Source organism: Ylistrum balloti, unplaced genomic scaffold, assembly GCF_031769215.1.
Source record: "Ylistrum balloti isolate Yb309-2 unplaced genomic scaffold, AGI_CSIRO_Ybal_v1 Utg371296, whole genome shotgun sequence".
Classification (NCBI taxonomy): Eukaryota; Metazoa; Mollusca; class Bivalvia; order Pectinida; family Pectinidae; genus Ylistrum; species Ylistrum balloti.
In genome coordinates, this window is record NW_026782695.1 from 299,416 (window position 1) to 317,894 (window position 18,479).

At 34.2% G+C, this 18,479-nt stretch overlaps 1 protein-coding gene across 1 annotated transcript; it reads right to left on the reverse strand.

Annotated features, from left to right (window-relative positions):
* On the reverse strand, nucleotides 1–12,203 carry LOC132561886 (renin receptor-like). The gene is made up of 8 exons (XM_060226593.1): nucleotides 12,146–12,203; nucleotides 10,910–11,040; nucleotides 9,446–9,586; nucleotides 8,942–9,040; nucleotides 7,481–7,669; nucleotides 3,856–4,005; nucleotides 2,607–2,720; nucleotides 1–2,286 (listed from the first exon to the last, which is right to left on the reverse strand). Exons 1-8 carry the CDS (start codon nucleotides 12,201–12,203, stop codon nucleotides 2,086–2,088), a joined length of 1,083 nt encoding a protein of 360 aa, XP_060082576.1. The 3' UTR covers nucleotides 1–2,085.
* Between the last annotated feature and the right edge of the window lie 6,276 nt (nucleotides 12,204–18,479).

Consider the following 18,479-nt stretch of genomic DNA (forward strand, 5'->3'; position numbering starts at 1 on the left):
CTTTGTATACCTGATTTATTTATCTGATAAATCTACCCACCAACATATAGAAAGTGCAATTTAAGGTATCCTGATATGAAAATGAGACAATATTATATAAACATATTTTTTGTTCTTGGTTACTAAGTGACAATAATGTTGATCTACATTTGTATGTTGTATAAGCATCACATGTATAATGATAATTTGGTTTCAATCTCGCCACACACCCAGCTTAATTACTTTTCCACTCAAAACAATTTAACCTTATAACTTGTAATGACTGGACTGCAGCAAATTGGAATTCAATAAAAATATTGAACAAAATAACTGCAAAAAAAAGGTAAAAAAATGCTTCATATTAAAAGAAATATACAAGACAACATAGTCTTGTTAAATCTAACATTGTATCAGAGTAGCTGTCATCACTTTCTGTTCACAATACATCATCAAGTTCCATAAGATATTGAAAATTTATCGGAACATATATTTTGATTTACATAAGTTCAATTTATAGGTCACGTTTGAATATTTAACTTGGATAGTATTAAAATTTGAATGTGATGTATTTTCACTGGAATAACATTCATGAAATTGATATAATCAAAGGGAAAGTGAGGTTTGGGGTTAAGTTGCAAAATTGTGCAGACACATTTAGTACAGAAGTCTTCTCAATTTTGGGAATTGATCACCCATAACAGTGTACAACAGTTGAATCACACACATAGACAAGGACAAAAACAGTAATATATATATAATTGTAATAGTTACAGACCTAAACGGAATGTGTTATTCTACACAATATAAAACATGTAATGATCCATTTTTACGCTAACAGCTCCCAGATATTCATATATAATATATACATCCAAGGTGAGATACCTCTCCTACTCTAACACACTTATCACATCATCAGCTTCACTTAGCTTAATCAAAACATATGGTAGGTAAATTATAAAACTGTACTTTTTTATTCAGTCATTTTGCTGTTTTCTTGTCACAGACTTTCATATTGTTGTGTATTATTAGATACATATATACGATACATATATATATACTGTTACATTGTGAGAAGAAAAAAGTCCTTCCGACTTTGGCATGTCTTGTGAATTAAAATAATTTCTTCCAATATCGACAAAAGAATTTCTCGGAATGAAGAAAAATTCAAAGTCACAGGACCACATCTTGGGACTATGCTAAATGGATTTTCTATAGTATGAGCAGAAATGACTAAATACACCTATGTTTACATATCACCTTACATACTTTACACACAAATATCAGCACAATTATATCTCATAACTATGAAATTAATAAAATTCTTCAATGTTGAATTATTCACATATCTATACAAAGATTTTTAATCTTAACATTATTTTCTTATAACTTCATAAATAGCAACAACTGATTCACTTTTAATCAAATCATATTAATTACATCCACATCAGACAAGACTAGATACATCATTAATAAAACACACATAAATTTGAAAACTTCAGACGTCAGCAATTTTTAGTTTTTCTTCAGCGAAATGGCCCTATGATAGTTTGCACCAAACTAAAACCTTCTGGTCTCCCTGCTGTCTTACAGCCCAATAGCCAAATATATTTCGTAGATTTTTAGTTTTAAATCAGAGATAATTTATGTGTAAGATTACCCTGTAACTTCATCTAAAGTGTGGATTTTTTTTTCTAATTTTAGCTTTTCTCTGTAGAATGGCCTCAAATTACTTTACCTATATAAATCTATCAATAGACCTAATTCATGTGTTCTGTTTATAAGATCAGATGATTTAAAACTCAAAACATTCATTTATGAATCATCAAAGCGTTTGGCTCTACTGTACTTAAAAAGCTATAAACTTCTTATACCAAATGAGGCAAATACAACCTTCTTGGCTATTTGTATTTTCATATTCTTCAACAATTTCATTTGTGTTTGCTGCATTTCTAAATAATCATCCATATATTAAGAATATTTAATTAATTCTAGGAAAAAAAAGGATTGAAAAAGTTTATTTTTCTAGAAATTTTGATACTATCTTCAACCTGATGAGCTCTGCCGCCATAGTCCACTTATAAACAGAACACGCCAAGAGACTAAGATCTAATCCTTCTTTAGACGTGTCGTAGTCATTCTATAAATGATGCTATCCCTGCCGGGGTCCATATTCCACATACCATAGCAGACAGCAAACAAAACAATCGCCATGACGATCATGAACCATAAAATGATGTTAAATACACTAGAGTAGTCTTCATCATAATCCTTGGACAAGTTCACGTCTGGAATATCCCCCGTCACTTCCTGTAAATAAAGTATTACACAAAATCTACAGTTTAAAATTTAAAAATTGTAACATTTTTAACATAGAGGATTTTCTACCTATAGCGAGGACTATGCATTCCACTTATCATTGTTGGGTATAAAAAATCCTACTGGTCTTACCAGCCGAAGAAGAAACCATCTTAAAGTTGAAACATACTAAATAAAATGTTTCTCTGTTCAATTCCATCAATAGCATCATTTAAAGAAACAATACACTTTCACATTACTAGGCTTCTTGAAATTTCACTTCAGTATCCAAATTACTATGATATCAACATTTCAAATTTAGGTACACTTACAGCTGTTGCCTTGAGACTTCTGACCTTCCTTACGTAACCTTGAGCTTGTGGGGTCAAAACCAACACCTCCACTATGACATTGTCCTTGTAAAGATGACGGAAGTCATCTGTGATCTAGCAAAAAAAAATTATTTTAATACTCAATACAGATATGCAGATACAGAAACATGAAAATCATTCCTATTAAAACTTCTGATTTCATATCAAATGTTCATCTGAAATACTGCACCATGGACATATATAATATTTAGATATTTTTCAACACCACATATTTACCATCTTTGCAGCAAACAAAATCAGGTGACATAAAGCGTCTGGTTGAAACAAACCAGAAAATATTCTTTTTAATTGTCTTTATATTATGCCAATTTTGACTTAAGTTGGATGCAACACCTCATTCTGCATCCTCACCCCCATACAGAAAAAGCTAAGGTTGAAATAATAATATATTGATTAAAGCCTGTTTTTGGTTTTATAAAATTCATGACTAAATGTACATTGTAAATCAATATAGAGAAGAACTTGCTTTAAATTGCAAACAGGCAGTATTATTATTATCATGACATTCTTAACAGCCCATCAACACATAAAAGGTCACTTAGGCCATCAACTGGTAAAAACACACAGCGATCCAAAATGAAATAACATTAAACACACCAAAAAGTAAAAGACAAATGCTAAAAATTTTAAATGGATATATTATGACAAAAGATTAAAATGGTATGTCATCGTCTATTATAACATCTTTCAGGTAACCTAGAATCTTCAGGTTTTTAGACATGTAGTGTTACGATAAAAACATTCTTGGTGAATGGCTCATCACATCCTATCCACCGAGGATTATCTTCGCCTTTCAACATATATGAATGTGAAAGGTATGAATGACCCATCCAAAGACAGGCAGAATGTGAAAGGTATGAATGACCCATCCAAAGACAGGCAGAATGTGTAAGGTATGAATGACCCATCCAAAGACAGGCAGAATGTGTAAGGTATGAATGACCCATCCAAAGACAGGCAAAATGTGTAAGGTATGAATGACCCATCCAAAGACAGGCAGAATGTGTAAGGTATGAATGACCCATCCAAAGACAGGCAGAATGTGTAAGGTATGAATGACCCATCCAAAGACAGGCAGTAATTCTAAGAAATAGGAGGTATAAAACATAAAAGAGGGAGTTATGAAACGTTGACAAGGTTATCACGAAAGATCCTTAAACAATGGATGTGAAATGAAAAGAAGACACACCTTGTGAATGAAGTCCGTGACTAGATTAGATGCGTCCGCTGCTTCAGATGACTGAGCACCATGTTTCCCGACAACATCTCTAAGACCAGCAATGTTGAAGGAGAGAAGATCTGGTGATTTGGATGACAGGATCTCTGGCTTGTCCGAGAGCTTTGGTTTATTCAGAAATAAAACAAAAATCAAGAATTACATACAAATCTCAAATACAAATCTAATCAAATGGTACACTGAAAGTAGAAAAAAATCAGCACACATGTGCTGAAATTGCTTAAATAAAGTAATAATTTGCCCGTACATCCTACAGTAAACATGTGGCAAGACCTTAAGTAACAAAGGGTTGAAATCAAACTGTCAATTGTGCTTTTGTTGAAAGTCTGTGTAGACTTAACGTAAAAGCAATTACCAAATTTTGTGCCTGTTCTGAATGTCCTGTGAGAAACCATTGAGCTTTTGAACTTGCCTAGTCTTTCATCTGACCTTAATTTGATCGAAAATGGATGGGACATGTTATAGCATCACATTAGATTGTCCACAGCTTCCTGTCAATTGATAGAAGCTTTTGTCAAGAAGGACCACAAATTCCAAAAATGACTAAACAGCGTCTGCTTCGCAACATGACAAGCCGATATCATGCCACAGTCCTTCTCATTTGAGGACATTTCGAGAAGATTTTAAAAAATTTCAGTCACTTTGACCCATTTTTGGGCCGGTCCATCAGCCCCGGGGGTCGGCTGAGATCAAAATGTGCAGCTCATTGAATTGTCAGTTTACACTAATAATTCTGACTAAGTTTGAACTATTTCTGAAAGAAATTAAACAAATTATGCTCAAAAATGTCATTTTCCTATATAAACTGTAGTAAACATTACTCCCTTCCATGGGGAAAATGTAAAACTTAAACTTTTCCTGTAATCAATACTTCAAAGTTCCCTGGAAAATAAGTCAAGTTATTATTTCCCCTAACTTTGTCACGCTTCATCCTAAGAACATACCAACCAAATATCATGCCTCTAGGCCTTGATGTTGAATATAGGTCAAGGCCATTTCTGTTTGTAGACTTTGTAGAGCTTCATCATAGGGACATACCAGCCAAATATCAAAACATTCTACCATTGGTTATTGAAAAGAAGTTGTTTAAAGTAAAAAGTTTTGGCCAGGTGAGCAAATAAAACGGTGTATTGTGATATCTATCCCTAATTATACTGATTATTTTAAATTATCTTTTCTGAAGAACCATTACGACTATCAATAATTATCACTTGTAGCAACTTTTTAGATAGACACTAAGAATAGAGGTCAATGATCCCATAATTCTGTGTTCCGCCATATTGTCACACACCTAGGAGAATCCAAAATGGAGCAATGCTAGTTTGTTATTGACGCAGAATCTCAATCTGAATCTTCATTATGAACACCCAGTCTGCCATCTTTGGTAATGTTTTAGCATTATGAACACCCAGTCTGCCATCTTTGGTAATGTTTTAGCACTATGAACACCCAGTCTGCCATCTTTGGTAATGTTTTAGCACTATGAACACCCAGTCTGCCATCTTTGGTAATGTTTTAGCACTATGAACACCCAGTCTGCCATCTTTGGTAATGTTTTAGCACTATGAACACCCAGTCTGCCATCTTTGGTAATGTTTTAGCACTATGAACACCCAGTCTGCCATCTTTGGTAATGTTTTAGCACTATGAACACCCAGTCTGCCATCTTTGGTAATGTTTTAGCACTATGAACACCCAGTCTGCCATCTTTGGTAATGTTTTAGCACTATGAACACCCAGTCTGCCATCTTTGGTAATGTTTTAGCACTATGAACACCCAGTCTGCCATCTTTGGTAATGTTTTAGCACTATGAACACCCAGTCTGCCATCTTTGGTAATGTTTTAGCACTATGAACACCCAGTCTGCCATCTTTGGTAATGTTTTAGCACTATGAACACCCAGTCTGCCATCTTTGGTAATGTTTTAGCACTATGAACACCCAGTCTGCCATCTTTGGTAATGTTTTAGCACTATGAACACCCAGTCTGCCATCTTTGGTAATGTTTTAGCACTATGAACACCCAGTCTGCCATCTTTGGTAATGTTTTAGCACTATGAACACCCAGTCTGCCATCTTTGGTAATGTTTTAGCACTATGAACACCCAGTCTGCCATCTTTGGTAATGTTTATGAACACCCAGTCTGCCATCTTTGGTAATGTTTTAGCATTATGAACGCCCAGTCTGCCATCTTTGGTAATGTTTTAGCATTATGAACGCCCAGTCTGCCATCTTTGGTAATGTTTTAGCATTATGAACGCCCAGTCTGCCATCTTTGGTAATGTTTTGCCATCTTTGGTAATGTTTTAGCACTATGAACACCCAGTCTGCCATCTTTGGTAATGTTTTAGCACTATGAACACCCAGTCTGCCATCTTTGGTAATGTTTTAGCACTATGAACACCCAGTCTGCCATCTTTGGTAATGTTTTAGCACTATGAACACCCAGTCTGCCATCTTTGGTAATGTTTTAGCACTATGAACACCCAGTCTGCCATCTTTGGTAATGTTTTAGCACTATGAACACCCAGTCTGCCATCTTTGGTAATGTTTTAGCACTATGAACACCCAGTCTGCCATCTTTGGTAATGTTTTAGCACTATGAACACCCAGTCTGCCATCTTTGGTAATGTTTTAGCATTATGAACACCCAGTCTGCCATCTTTGGTAATGTTTTAGCATTATGAACACCCAGTCTGCCATCTTTGGTAATGTTTTAGCATCATGAACACCCAGTCTGCCATCTTTGGTAATGTTTTAGCATCATGAACACCCAGTCTGCCATCTTTGGTAATGTTTTTGCATCATGAACACCCAGTCTGCCATCTTTGGTAATGTTTTAGCACTATGAACACCCAGTCTGCCATCTTTGGTAATGTTTTAGCACTATGAACACCCAGTCTGCCATCTTTGGTAATGTTTTAGCACTATGAACACCCAGTCTGCCATCTTTGGTAATGTTTTAGCACTATGAACACCCCATCTTTGGTAATGTTTTAGCACTATGAACACCCAGTCTGCCATCTTTGGTAATGTTTTAGCACTATGAACACCCAGTCTGCCATCTTTGGTAATGTTTTAGCACTATGAACACCCAGTCTGCCATCTTTGGTAATGTTTTAGCACTATGAACACCCAGTCTGCCATCTTTGGTAATGTTTTAGCACTATGAACACCCAGTCTGCCATCTTTGGTAATGTTTTAGCATTATGAACACCCAGTCTGCCATCTTTGGTAATGTTTTAGCATTTTAGCCTCATATTTTGAAAGATTGCAGCATTGTTTATAGCATACGACTGCCACCAGAGGTCACTGATATTTCGTTGGAATATTTCAACCAATCAGAATGCTTGAATTGGTAGTAAAAGCAAGTTCATAAGGCTGTGACAATAGGCTGCAATCATATCTGTGTTACATTTAGCCTAAAAATAGTCAATTAATTCAACAAGTGCTGTTAATTCTACGAGTAAACCCTCAAACACAACAGGGGTAGGGAGCTGTATTTGAGGTTACAAAAAAGTTGTACAGTCATAAAAGAAAGTTGCTGAACAGTACTGAAAAATTGAAGAGATATACCGTGTTAAAGACATCCTGAATCATCTGGAGCTCACCCATCAGTTTGAGATGGGATGGTGATGACGAGTTTAGTGTGCCTGTGGTAAGAGTTTGAAGAAGAGAATCGGGATCAGTCAACCTGTCAGCCATACGACGCATTGTGTCTGGGATTTTACGGAACACATCGAAGTCTGTGTGTACGTCAAAAAACTGAATAATAGAAAGCAAAAAAATTGTAAATAATTTTGAAAGAAAGCATATCTAAGCAATGCAAGTGAAACAAGTAACTAATCTGAATTCTATTAAATTTTCCTTTATATATGATGTCTTTAGGTTTTTAAACCTTTCGGCACCATAGGCGACTAAAGCTGACATGCAGACAGGCCGCCATAGGTGGCTTTGATCCACAAAGTTAATATCTTTATTTCAGTAATGCTGCCATTGTTTTCGGATATTTTCCAGAAAATATTTGGCGCTGAGCTGTACATTGTGAGAGATAATTGGGGCCGAAAGAGTTAATCATATAGCTTGCTCCAGCTTTACGCTCTCCATTGATTTGAGGGAGATTATAATAGCAAGTCTCGATAACCACAGACATTACTTTGTGAACCATTTGGAATATATTCTGAGAGGAATTGCTCCATAAAACCATGGTTAATGTTAAAGTATAATCCAATCCCCATCTTTACTACATCAGTGTCTTTCCATCAAAATTGAGTGTAGAGTAATCCTTGTTAGTATGTCACATAATAACTACAGAGAAGTTAGTCATTGGTGGATGGGGTTTAAATGAGTAGAACAGCCACTGGTTCCTCTTCACAAGAAATGAAAAATTTTCCTCCACAGCAATAAAAAGTTTCCTTTAAGTGTCATTGTAACATCAAAAACAGAAACATTTCACAGATTATCGTAACTTATTTCCAGTCAAGCATAACATGATGAAGAATGAAGATGGGATCCATTTAACTCATACTTAATAGCATAATGTTTCGAGAAATGTGTGTGTGCACCGATCATGTTTTATAATGAAATTCAGAAAATGGGCAGGTATAGCAGGACCTCTCAATCTGCAGTCCAGACTTGGTTGCGATCAGTCCTGGTCTTTTTCTTTAGTGTTCGTACCAACCGTTTAAAATTACTAACACGAAAGCAATATTAATGATGGAAGTAAATCAGGATTCCATTGTGTTTGTCCGAGAGGAAACAGAATGAAATCTCTAAATCTTGTTAATACCACACTTATCCTGCAAAAAGCCCATGCTTGCTAGGTAATAAGGTCAACCATGTTTTTATGTTGTTCAATAAAATTACAAAACAAGGCTCTTTCAATGTCTTGTAATATAATAAGCCAAGTCCCTGACATTTAGTCTGAAATTACATACCGGCACATGGAGGATAAATATGGTAACTAGGGATCATGCTTTTTAAAATTCTATTCCTAAATTCTGAAAGGTCATATTTAATAAGACATTAAATAGTTACGCTATTATCCACTCCAGCATCCAAGAGAAGAGGGTTTTTGTCAAAGAATGTGTTCTGTAGGTTGTTCATTAACTCTCCTATATCCAAGCTTGGTACATCCTGAAAAATATAAATTGATCTGTGGAAAGCATATGTTAATGATGAAGAAATATTATACTGTAAATAAATTTCATTTGATTTTTAAATTTTAGCACATAATCACTTTTTGCAAGACCCACAATTTATACAAAATTGATTCCCCTTTACCCAAATATACTTCACATCATATTTGAACTAAATCAAATTATTCCTACCAGAGAAGAAGGATTTTCAATAAGTTGCTCTATTTCCCCCATTAGGCCTCGTCTCTCTTGCCTGAGGAGGCCCCGATACCCACTGCTTATACAAAATTGATTCCCCTTCACCAAAACATGATCCACACTAAATTTTAGACAATACGAGCTTGGTAAACTAAAAATGTACACAATTCCTCTGCAGTTGGAGGTGACGATACAAAGTACTCACATTTGTGACCGGGTACTTGGCAATACTCTTCAGTTTGAGAGGATTCTCTTTGATGCCCTCGTATCCTGTCACTGAGATTAAAACATTGGCTTTTGGTCGCTTAAACAATGACCCATGTTTCAGTCCTGTCCATGACACCTCCTATGAAAAAGGGAGGCAATTCTTAAATTAACAACAGAACTAATAAAATATGAATTTCTTATACATGTAATATAAATCTCCTGTAAATTTTGAAATTAAGTTGAAGATAGAGTTTACCAGGTAGATCACATGGTAACAATATCAGATTTTGAATCATTTCAAAAATAGCAAACTGGTCTTGATCATGAACATACACTTTCCTTCCAAGTTCAGCTTAATCCAGGTTGGATAGAGAATGAGATTTGTTTAAAATGAAGAAATGACAGCTGATTGCTTCACAGGATTCTTAAGCCAACAGAAATGTACCGCATGATAAATCCAGAACATGTCCTTTTCATTAAAATAAAAAACTCTGTTCAAACTATACAGTGCAGGATTGTTGTGAACATCCAAGTTTTGAGAAATCATGTATATATATAGCATTGTTCATATATAAAGCTGAACTTATTCTGAACAAACTATTAATCATATTCAAAACAAATGCTATCAACCAAGATGATTTTCTCCTCTCTTCCATTTTTGATTCTAATTATAACAAATTTGAATATTCCTCTGTAGTAGTGGTAACTTATAACTTAGCTAGTATTAGTGTTTTCAAGAAAATGCTATTGAGTTTACTGGACAACAGCAGGATAAGCTGTCGTTGTCAGAAACGACATGTCTTATTATAGAAGAGGAATAATAACCGCAACATACTCAAGCTTATATCATTTAGTAGAAACTTTACTTGTCTACTTGTTTCGACCTTATCGCAAGGTCTTCATCTGGACAATTTTTCAGTGAACATACCCCCTGAAGTACTCTTCGGGAGGATAACTTTAAATTATGACGTATGTACAAAGATAGAAATAGAACGGGCAGATAACTGCCTTGAATATAATTAATTTTAACCAGTCTTTGTTTGCTAAATAAATTGTAACGTAATAACAGTGTTCATTTCTCCTAATACTCTTCCTCGTCTAAACAGATAGTGTGGGTTGAACTGGATAAATAGGCTAGGTCTCGGTGGTTCCGACTCCCCTGCTTTCCTTCTTCTGTTTCTGACTCCGAATCTGATGAATCACTCAGAAAAAGATCTTGTTTAAGTAGATCTACTGCTTCCTACATGATGACATGTCTGATACTCAATGCTTGGAAATGTGTAATGCCCCTTGTAGTAAGTGTTGGGAAGTAACTAATCAATTCATAATAAATTCATAAAAAAAAAATATCAACTTGTGATGGTCATCAAAAAGTAAGAATATAAACCAATAATTCTCATCAGAATTTAAAAATGATTTTTTTTTACAACAGGACATGTATACTTAATCACTAAGTTAGTACCTCTGCTGGAACTCCAAGGGTGTGAGAGATGACTTTAGGTACATCACTGGTCTGAAGTTTCTCAGTTTGTTCCTGGAAATGTACATACTTTGGTGCATGTGTCACAATCAAATCCTGGGAGACAACTCCAGCTGTATAAACAAAAGGACTGCTGAAGTCATATTTCATATTTATTTTATTATAGCCATATTTCACCTTCATTAAAATGAACTGAATAAATAATGGTAAAAAAGCCACTAAATTTCTTAATGAAGGCAGTTCAAGAATGAAACACCTTCAATGGAAAAATATAAGGACAAAACATGAACATTTTATTTAAGATATGGATAGCACTCTCTTTCTGAGGGCAGATTATTACATAAATCATACTACGTTTTGTGAATATTCCAGACTGTACTGAATGCTATAATTATCATAGGATACATTATTGTTGCATGCATGAGAGAGCATGTACTTTTTCATGTTTACTTTGTATTAACTTCAATTTGCTATGTCCGTGTAAGTGTGCATACATTTGTTTCTATATAGTTTGAAATATTATTGTGTTCACTGCCCATGTTATCATATAGCTCTTCCTAATTTGAGAAAATAAAGGAAATAGTAATGAAATTATGCCAAGTATACAAAGATATAAAAAGGCATTCCTGGCAAACATGTGATATATTTTAGTTCAGTTTCTAGCATATGCATGAAATGCCAGCTGTGTTACATGCATAGTGGTATATATTCAGCCCTTTTTAAGACCTTCAGTGCTTATGTTTTAATATCACCACTTCACAAGTGTGCCAACCAGTTATAATGATGACGAGACAAGATTCATGCTGGAGCTTTATATAAATCTGAAACGTGCAGGTGTACTGATGTTCATGACCGTTATACATGTATATACATAATATAGTTACACGTTCATGACGAGCCAGCTCGAGTTACTACAAAACATTGGAAGAGTTTGTTTACACCATAATTAGCAAATTGGATTCGCTAATAACTGACAAAAACTGATCTGGTGCCTAATATTGAGAAAGAAAATGGTCTGCAACGATTCACTGAAATCTACAAGTAAATGAATTCCTGTGTTGCTGGCCAGATAAGGTCATTCGCAAATCTGGAGAAAGCCGATATTCAATTCAGAAGCATAAGGTATAGGCATGAAGTATGATCTATGGTGAATATATGCTTTTGATATAAAGAAACACTAAAATGTCAATAAATGTGCGTTTTAGTAACGTATCTCACCTAGAACCAGTCCAAATATCACAGTGAGAAATAGCGGATGTTTCCTGTCAATCGCCATTTTGGATAGCCATGTGACACGACGTCAGCGCCAACGGAACTCCTCGTGTCAATGGCTTGATTAGAAAACACCCGAGAATACCGAGCGAAAAGTCACGGGAAAGGAAACATTGTCATAAAATGCAAATATATATATATATATTGAAATAAAATGTAGACAGTACTTTAATGTGTGTCTTAAATTATACGAATGACCAAAATTTTATCAAGACGAAGGAAAACATGTAAAGTGGCGTCAGTTATTTTGCTAAATTGAATCGGGACCTCTGAATTTGGATCTCCCCAAACCTTCGAAAACATTTTTTTTTTAAATTTCTATCGGTTCTCTGTGTCTTCTTTCCGCAATACTGAATCGTCCATTTGGCAAACTTTGCGGCGTGTTGCATCACTACCATTCGCTCGCTATATAATCATAATGATGTGTATACGTGTTTGTCTACCATGGTATCTCTCTTGAGTGATGGTAGCGCTAATATTATGGATAGCTCCCAATATTTATATACTATCACGGTAAAACCTCTTCTGACACGATGGCCTACCACACGACCTGTCAGTATGTTTATCATTAAAAACGTCAATGTTCAAATCATTGTCATCTGAAAGTGCAGGGTTTTTGTCCCGTGACAACGAGGCAGCTATATTAGCATGTACGATGTCTTATTTTCGAATGTTTGTCCTAAAATAGTCAAATACAGAAGCACCTACAATATACAAAGAAAAGCGTAGCCAAAGAATACATATCACTGGCACAATAGTTATAGAATTACAATACTAAAGATACCAACAAAGTATCAAATTTCAGACAATCTACTTTCACGGGAATTTTTACAACACGTAAGTTTGAATTGGTCCATTATTAATGAAATATTGAAAGCGAGAGAGATATCGGGGTAACCATAGATACATGTTCTAGTAAATAAGGCAAATCAGATTGTTGGGCTCATGAGAAGTAGCTTTATATATTTAGACAAAAGAACGTTCTGCTTACTTTTTCTTATGTGGAATATGCAAGCTCTCTCTGGTCACCTTATAAGAAAAAGGATATGGAGGCAGTAGAAAATGTCCAAAGATGAGCTACAAGGATGTTACCTAGTTACATCAGAGACATAAACCATAAACAACGTCTAAAGTGGCTACAGTTACCATATCAACTTTATTTTGCACAATGAATTAGAGTTACCCGCCCTTGTTATCCTGCAACAGCACGAAGGCGGAGAAATACAAATCGCAAAGCTGGGGCTATTGGAGACCCGGTAGGTTCTTATAAGTGAGTATGATATCAATGTTAACTTATATTTGAAGTGAGTGTTAAAATAATATTTTCTGATTTTAGACTGAAGTGATACGGGAGTTATTAGTTTTGCAATCCGGTGTCGGGGGAAATTTATGTGTGAAAATTGTAGGACATTATGCCTAATAAATCAAACCACAACCGACATCCCAATCCCGTCTCCCTGACATAACCACAATCCCATCCCTAATCAGCCTATGTCTATATGTCATTGTATACCAGGTTGTGTCGAAATGAAATTCATTCATTTATTATGATTTCAGAGAACTGAATTCTGTCGATATTGGACCTGCAAGGGGAAAGTGTTTCAGGGCAGATGATAGGCTAACATGGACTCCTGGATTACATCCTGTCCGGATATTAGACTACACAGAAACTAATGATGGCTCAGTGAAAATCCATTTCATAGGTAACTGTCAAATTAAATGTTTTCAATTTATTAATTCCAGTTGAAGCTCTTGTCTTAAGTCAGAGTTAAATCAGAATTAACAATATCTATATAAAGCTCTGAGAATAACATTTGGTAAATATGATGTGTATATCAATGAAATATTTAAGTGTTTTTCACTGCATCATTATAACCTTCTACTTTCAATCATACTGCTTTCAAGATCTGTAGACAGAACTTCGCATGAATTTGGAAATTCGGTATAAATCATATATACAATATGAATATATAAACACATATTTATAATTTGCTAGTTTTATTTTGATTTTATGATGCCTTCGCCATTAAATGGGGATAGGGGAAGGGGTATCAAGCGTTGCACCCATGTCCATCTCTCTGCCACATTGTGCCCTGTCCCAAATCTATATATATAGCGATCCACTGATTTTAAAGTAGCAGAGACATTTTTATAGTTCTATATCATACAAATACTTTTGTTTACTATATAATTCCACTTCTGTTACAGGTTGGAGTAAAAATATGATTGACTGATAGAAGAAGATAAATTGGAACCATTCATTGAAACTGAAAACAACCCTCAGGCTCTGGAGGATCTAGGTGTCCTTATCAAAGAACACCTTACTGTTGGTACCAAGATTGACAGTATTTTTTTTTTTTTTTTTTCAAAACATTTTATTGACTAAGACGAGACATACATAAGATTACAAATGTGTCCTTACACAGGAGGGCTCTCATACTTTCACACATCATTCAAACTTCTCATATTCCAGACTATGAAATACATGTGCACACACCTACACACATACTGTTAGTCTTAAATGTTCATACTGACATTCCTTACATTCAACATTACGACTGCTAACAATAAGCTAAATCTAAACATAACTGTACACCTTTCACCATTCTCACTGTTACCACATGTACACAATTCTCATTTACAGGATTCCCCCCACCCCTCCCCCAAGAAAAAAGAGTGACATTGTGTGCAAAAGGGTACCCCGGGGCATTGTCAGAGGGCCTTACCCAACTGAAACATCACTCTTGATATGTGTTTTGTTACTAATGATCTAAAATATAAAAAGGGGAATATATATAAGCAACGTTAAGTATTTTTATATGTCCAACGCATTTTCAAAATATCCCCATTTTTGTTGAAATTCCGCTAATCTATTATTCTTTATACTAACCCACTTTTCAGTTTTCATTGTCTTTTTGAATAAAATTTTACAAATTTCAAAGTTAGGTATGCACTCTTTAACTCGACAAGAGTAAATGTGCTGTTTTAACAATAGTATTAAATGATTCAAACAGAGTGCAAATTCAGGTTTTCCAAACAAAATATCTACTTCTCTAAATGATGTATATATATGTAGATTATTGTACTGTACATACCAGGCAGTAAATTCCTCATTTAGTCGGATTGTGAAATAACACTGGGTGAAGATGTGTTCCACTGTTTCTGGTTCTCTTTCACAGAAAGTACAAAGTTCATTGGATGCTATTTTCATTTTGAATAAGGTATAGTTTGTAGGAAGTATTCTGTGACAAATTTTATATTGAAATGCTTGAAGTTTGGTCTCTTTTGTACATTTAAAACAACTAGTGTATACATCACCCCAACTAATATTTTCGTTAAAATTAATTTTTGTTGCCCATTTTACTTGACATCTTAATGGCTTAATAACTATCTTTTCAATGAACATTTTATACACACACTTTAAATTCTTTTCAATCATAATTGAAGAAATGATGTCCTTTCCTTTAATAGGAGTGATAGTGTTAGCATTTTCTACTTCTTGTCTTAATTCTAACTTCCACTTTCTTTCCAACTTATTAACTAAAGACAAATGCTCAATAAAATCAAACGATGGTACATCAGAGAATTCACCATAGTTTTTAAGTACCCCATTTTCATAAAGATCACTAATGCTTCTCAGCCCAAGCTGACTCCAGAGAACAGCCTTTTTTATTTTCTTGTATGGAACTAAATTTATCAAACTCTTGCCCAAATATTCCTGAATAGATGTTGCTTCAAATTGAATTTCAGATAATGCAAAACATACATCCTGCCAAAATTGATTTTTTACATTTTTTCCAATTTCTCTCAGTTTTACTCTGTCAAGATCAAATAAGATATCAATATCAACAGGAAAGATTTCATTAAGTAGTGATTTCCATGATGCATTGAATTCTCCATAAACTCTTTTTATCCATTTAACCTTTAAATTTTTAATAAAAGAAACCAAATGTGTCATATTCAGTCCTCCATCTTCTAAGCTAGCAATTAATATATCTCGTTTGATCTTTTCACTTTTTTCATACAAAATTGTAAATACTCTGATTGAGTTTATTTCTGAACAGGCTAGAAGGGTTTGGTAAACAGGTTAATAAGTGTACAAATTTTGGTATAATAAGAGTCTTTGCAATAGTTATTCGACCTATTAAGGTGAGATCACAACATGACCAGAGTCTGGAAATTTTATCTATTTGGTGCAATTTACTATCAAAATTTATCCTTTCCATATCCTGAATATTAAGAGAAAAAGTTACACCAAGTAACTTAAATTTGTCTGTTGACCATTTCAAATTCAATTCTGGGCATATTCTGTCTTCTGAAAATTTCTTACTCCCAATCCAATATAAGCTTGACTTTTGTAAATTAACCTTTAACCCTGATAAAATAGCAAAATTTTCTAAAATGTGTACAGCAGTAGAAAGAGAATGGCTGGATCCATCTAAGAGGAGATAAGCATCATCTGCGTATTGCCCAAGTAAAAAATCTTTCCCAGATATTACCAAACCTTTGATACCATTGTCTGATTTCAATGATAGTGCTAATAGTTCAACAACAATAATAAAAATATACGTTGATAATGGGTCCCCTTGGCGGCAGCCACGTTCGAGATTGAAGAAAGGCGATATATGACCGTTATTAATAATACAACTTTTTGAATCATTATACAAAGTCTTGAACCATTTACGTAAAGATAAACCAAAGTTAAAAGATTCCAAAGCTTTATCAATAAAATTCCATTCTACAGAATCGAAAGCTTTCTCAAAGTCCAAAAGATACAATAACCCAGGCTGATTTTTTTCATCTAGAAATTGCATTACATCATACAATAGCCTAGTATTATCTCCAATAAATCTACCTTTAATAAAACCAGTTTGAGATTCACTAATAATATTCAGAAGTACTTGTTTGATTCTAATTGCTATTGCTGCAGACGCTATTTTGTAATCAATGTTCAAGAGTGATATTGGTCTCCAATTTTTCAAATATCGTCTATCTTTTTCTGTCTTTGGAATACATGTGATAACTCCTTGACTCTGAAATTCCGAAAGGTGACCAGAAATGTTTGCATAATTAATTGACCTGCATAAAAATATTCCTATGTCTTTCCAGAAAAAATTATAAATTTCTGCACCAAAACCATCTGAACCTGGACTCTTTGTCATTTTTCATATTTTTTAAAGCTTTTGACAATTCATCTATAGTTATAATTCCTTCACAGCTATCCCTATCAGTTTGATTTAATTTAATTTCATGTCTTAAAAAATAAGAATTATCAACATGAATATTGTCTACTTGTCTAGAACTATAAAGGTTTTTGAAAAAATCAACTTCAGCCTGAATTATCTCCCTTGGACTGTCAAGAATTCTACCGTCATCTGCAATAAGCTCTACTATAGATTTATTTACAAAGTTTCTTTTTTCTAAATCACAAAAATATTTTGTTGCCTTTTCTCCATTTTCATACCAATTTGCTTTGGATCGAATTATTAATCCTTCTATCTTTGTTTTCCTAATATTTTCCAACTGTTGTTTTTTATTTTCGTATTGTAAACATAGTTCTCTGTTGGGCGACTCATTGATTTGATTTTCTAATACCGATATTTCAGTTTCTAGACTGTTTTCTTCCCTCCTAGTATTTTTGGCTTTAGATACTGAGTATGAGGTAGTGATAGACCTTATTTTCATTTTCAGAATTTCAAAAAATAATTGGTCATTAATTCTTAACTCTAATGTCTCATGCCTTTCTTTATTCCCTGAACTATAGTATTCTTCAATGGTTTCCTCAATGCAATCTCTTACTTGTTGTATGTAAGTTAAATCCTTCAATAATGATGTATTGTGTTTCCAATACCCTTTACCCTTTTCAGAATTTTTGAAATTTATTTCTAAAATAATACATGAATGATCAGTTCTATAACCTGGTATAATTTTGCAATCTTTGGTTCTTGAATAGATATCATTAGAAATAAGAAAGTAATCTAATCTACTTTGTCGAACTGGATTTCTTTGCCTCCATGTAAAAGATTTTAATTCAGGATAAAACTGCCGCCAAGGATCAATCAAATCATATTTGTCCATTATATCTCTAATTACTTCTTGTGCTTTTGGATTATTTATGTTTAATATGTTATATGTATCCATATTCTTGTCCTGAACAGAGTTCCAATCCCCACATAATAGCACTGATGAATTATTGAAAGCTTGCAAAGTGTTAAAAAATGTATTAAAAAAAGTAGGAGAATCCTGATTAGGACCATAGACACAACCTATTGTTAATCTA

Coding starts and splice junctions, on each gene's coding strand:
- LOC132561886 (XM_060226593.1), bottom strand. CDS start 12,203: ATGGCGATTGACAGGAAACATCCGCTATTTCTCACTGTGATATTTGGA. Junction 9,041..9,445: donor CCAAGTACCCGGTCACAAAT/GTGAGTACTTTG, acceptor TATATTTTTCAG/GATGTACCAAGCTTGGATAT. Junction 2,287..2,606: donor GAAGTCTCAAGGCAACAGCT/GTAAGTGTACCT, acceptor CTTTATTTACAG/GAAGTGACGGGGGATATTCC.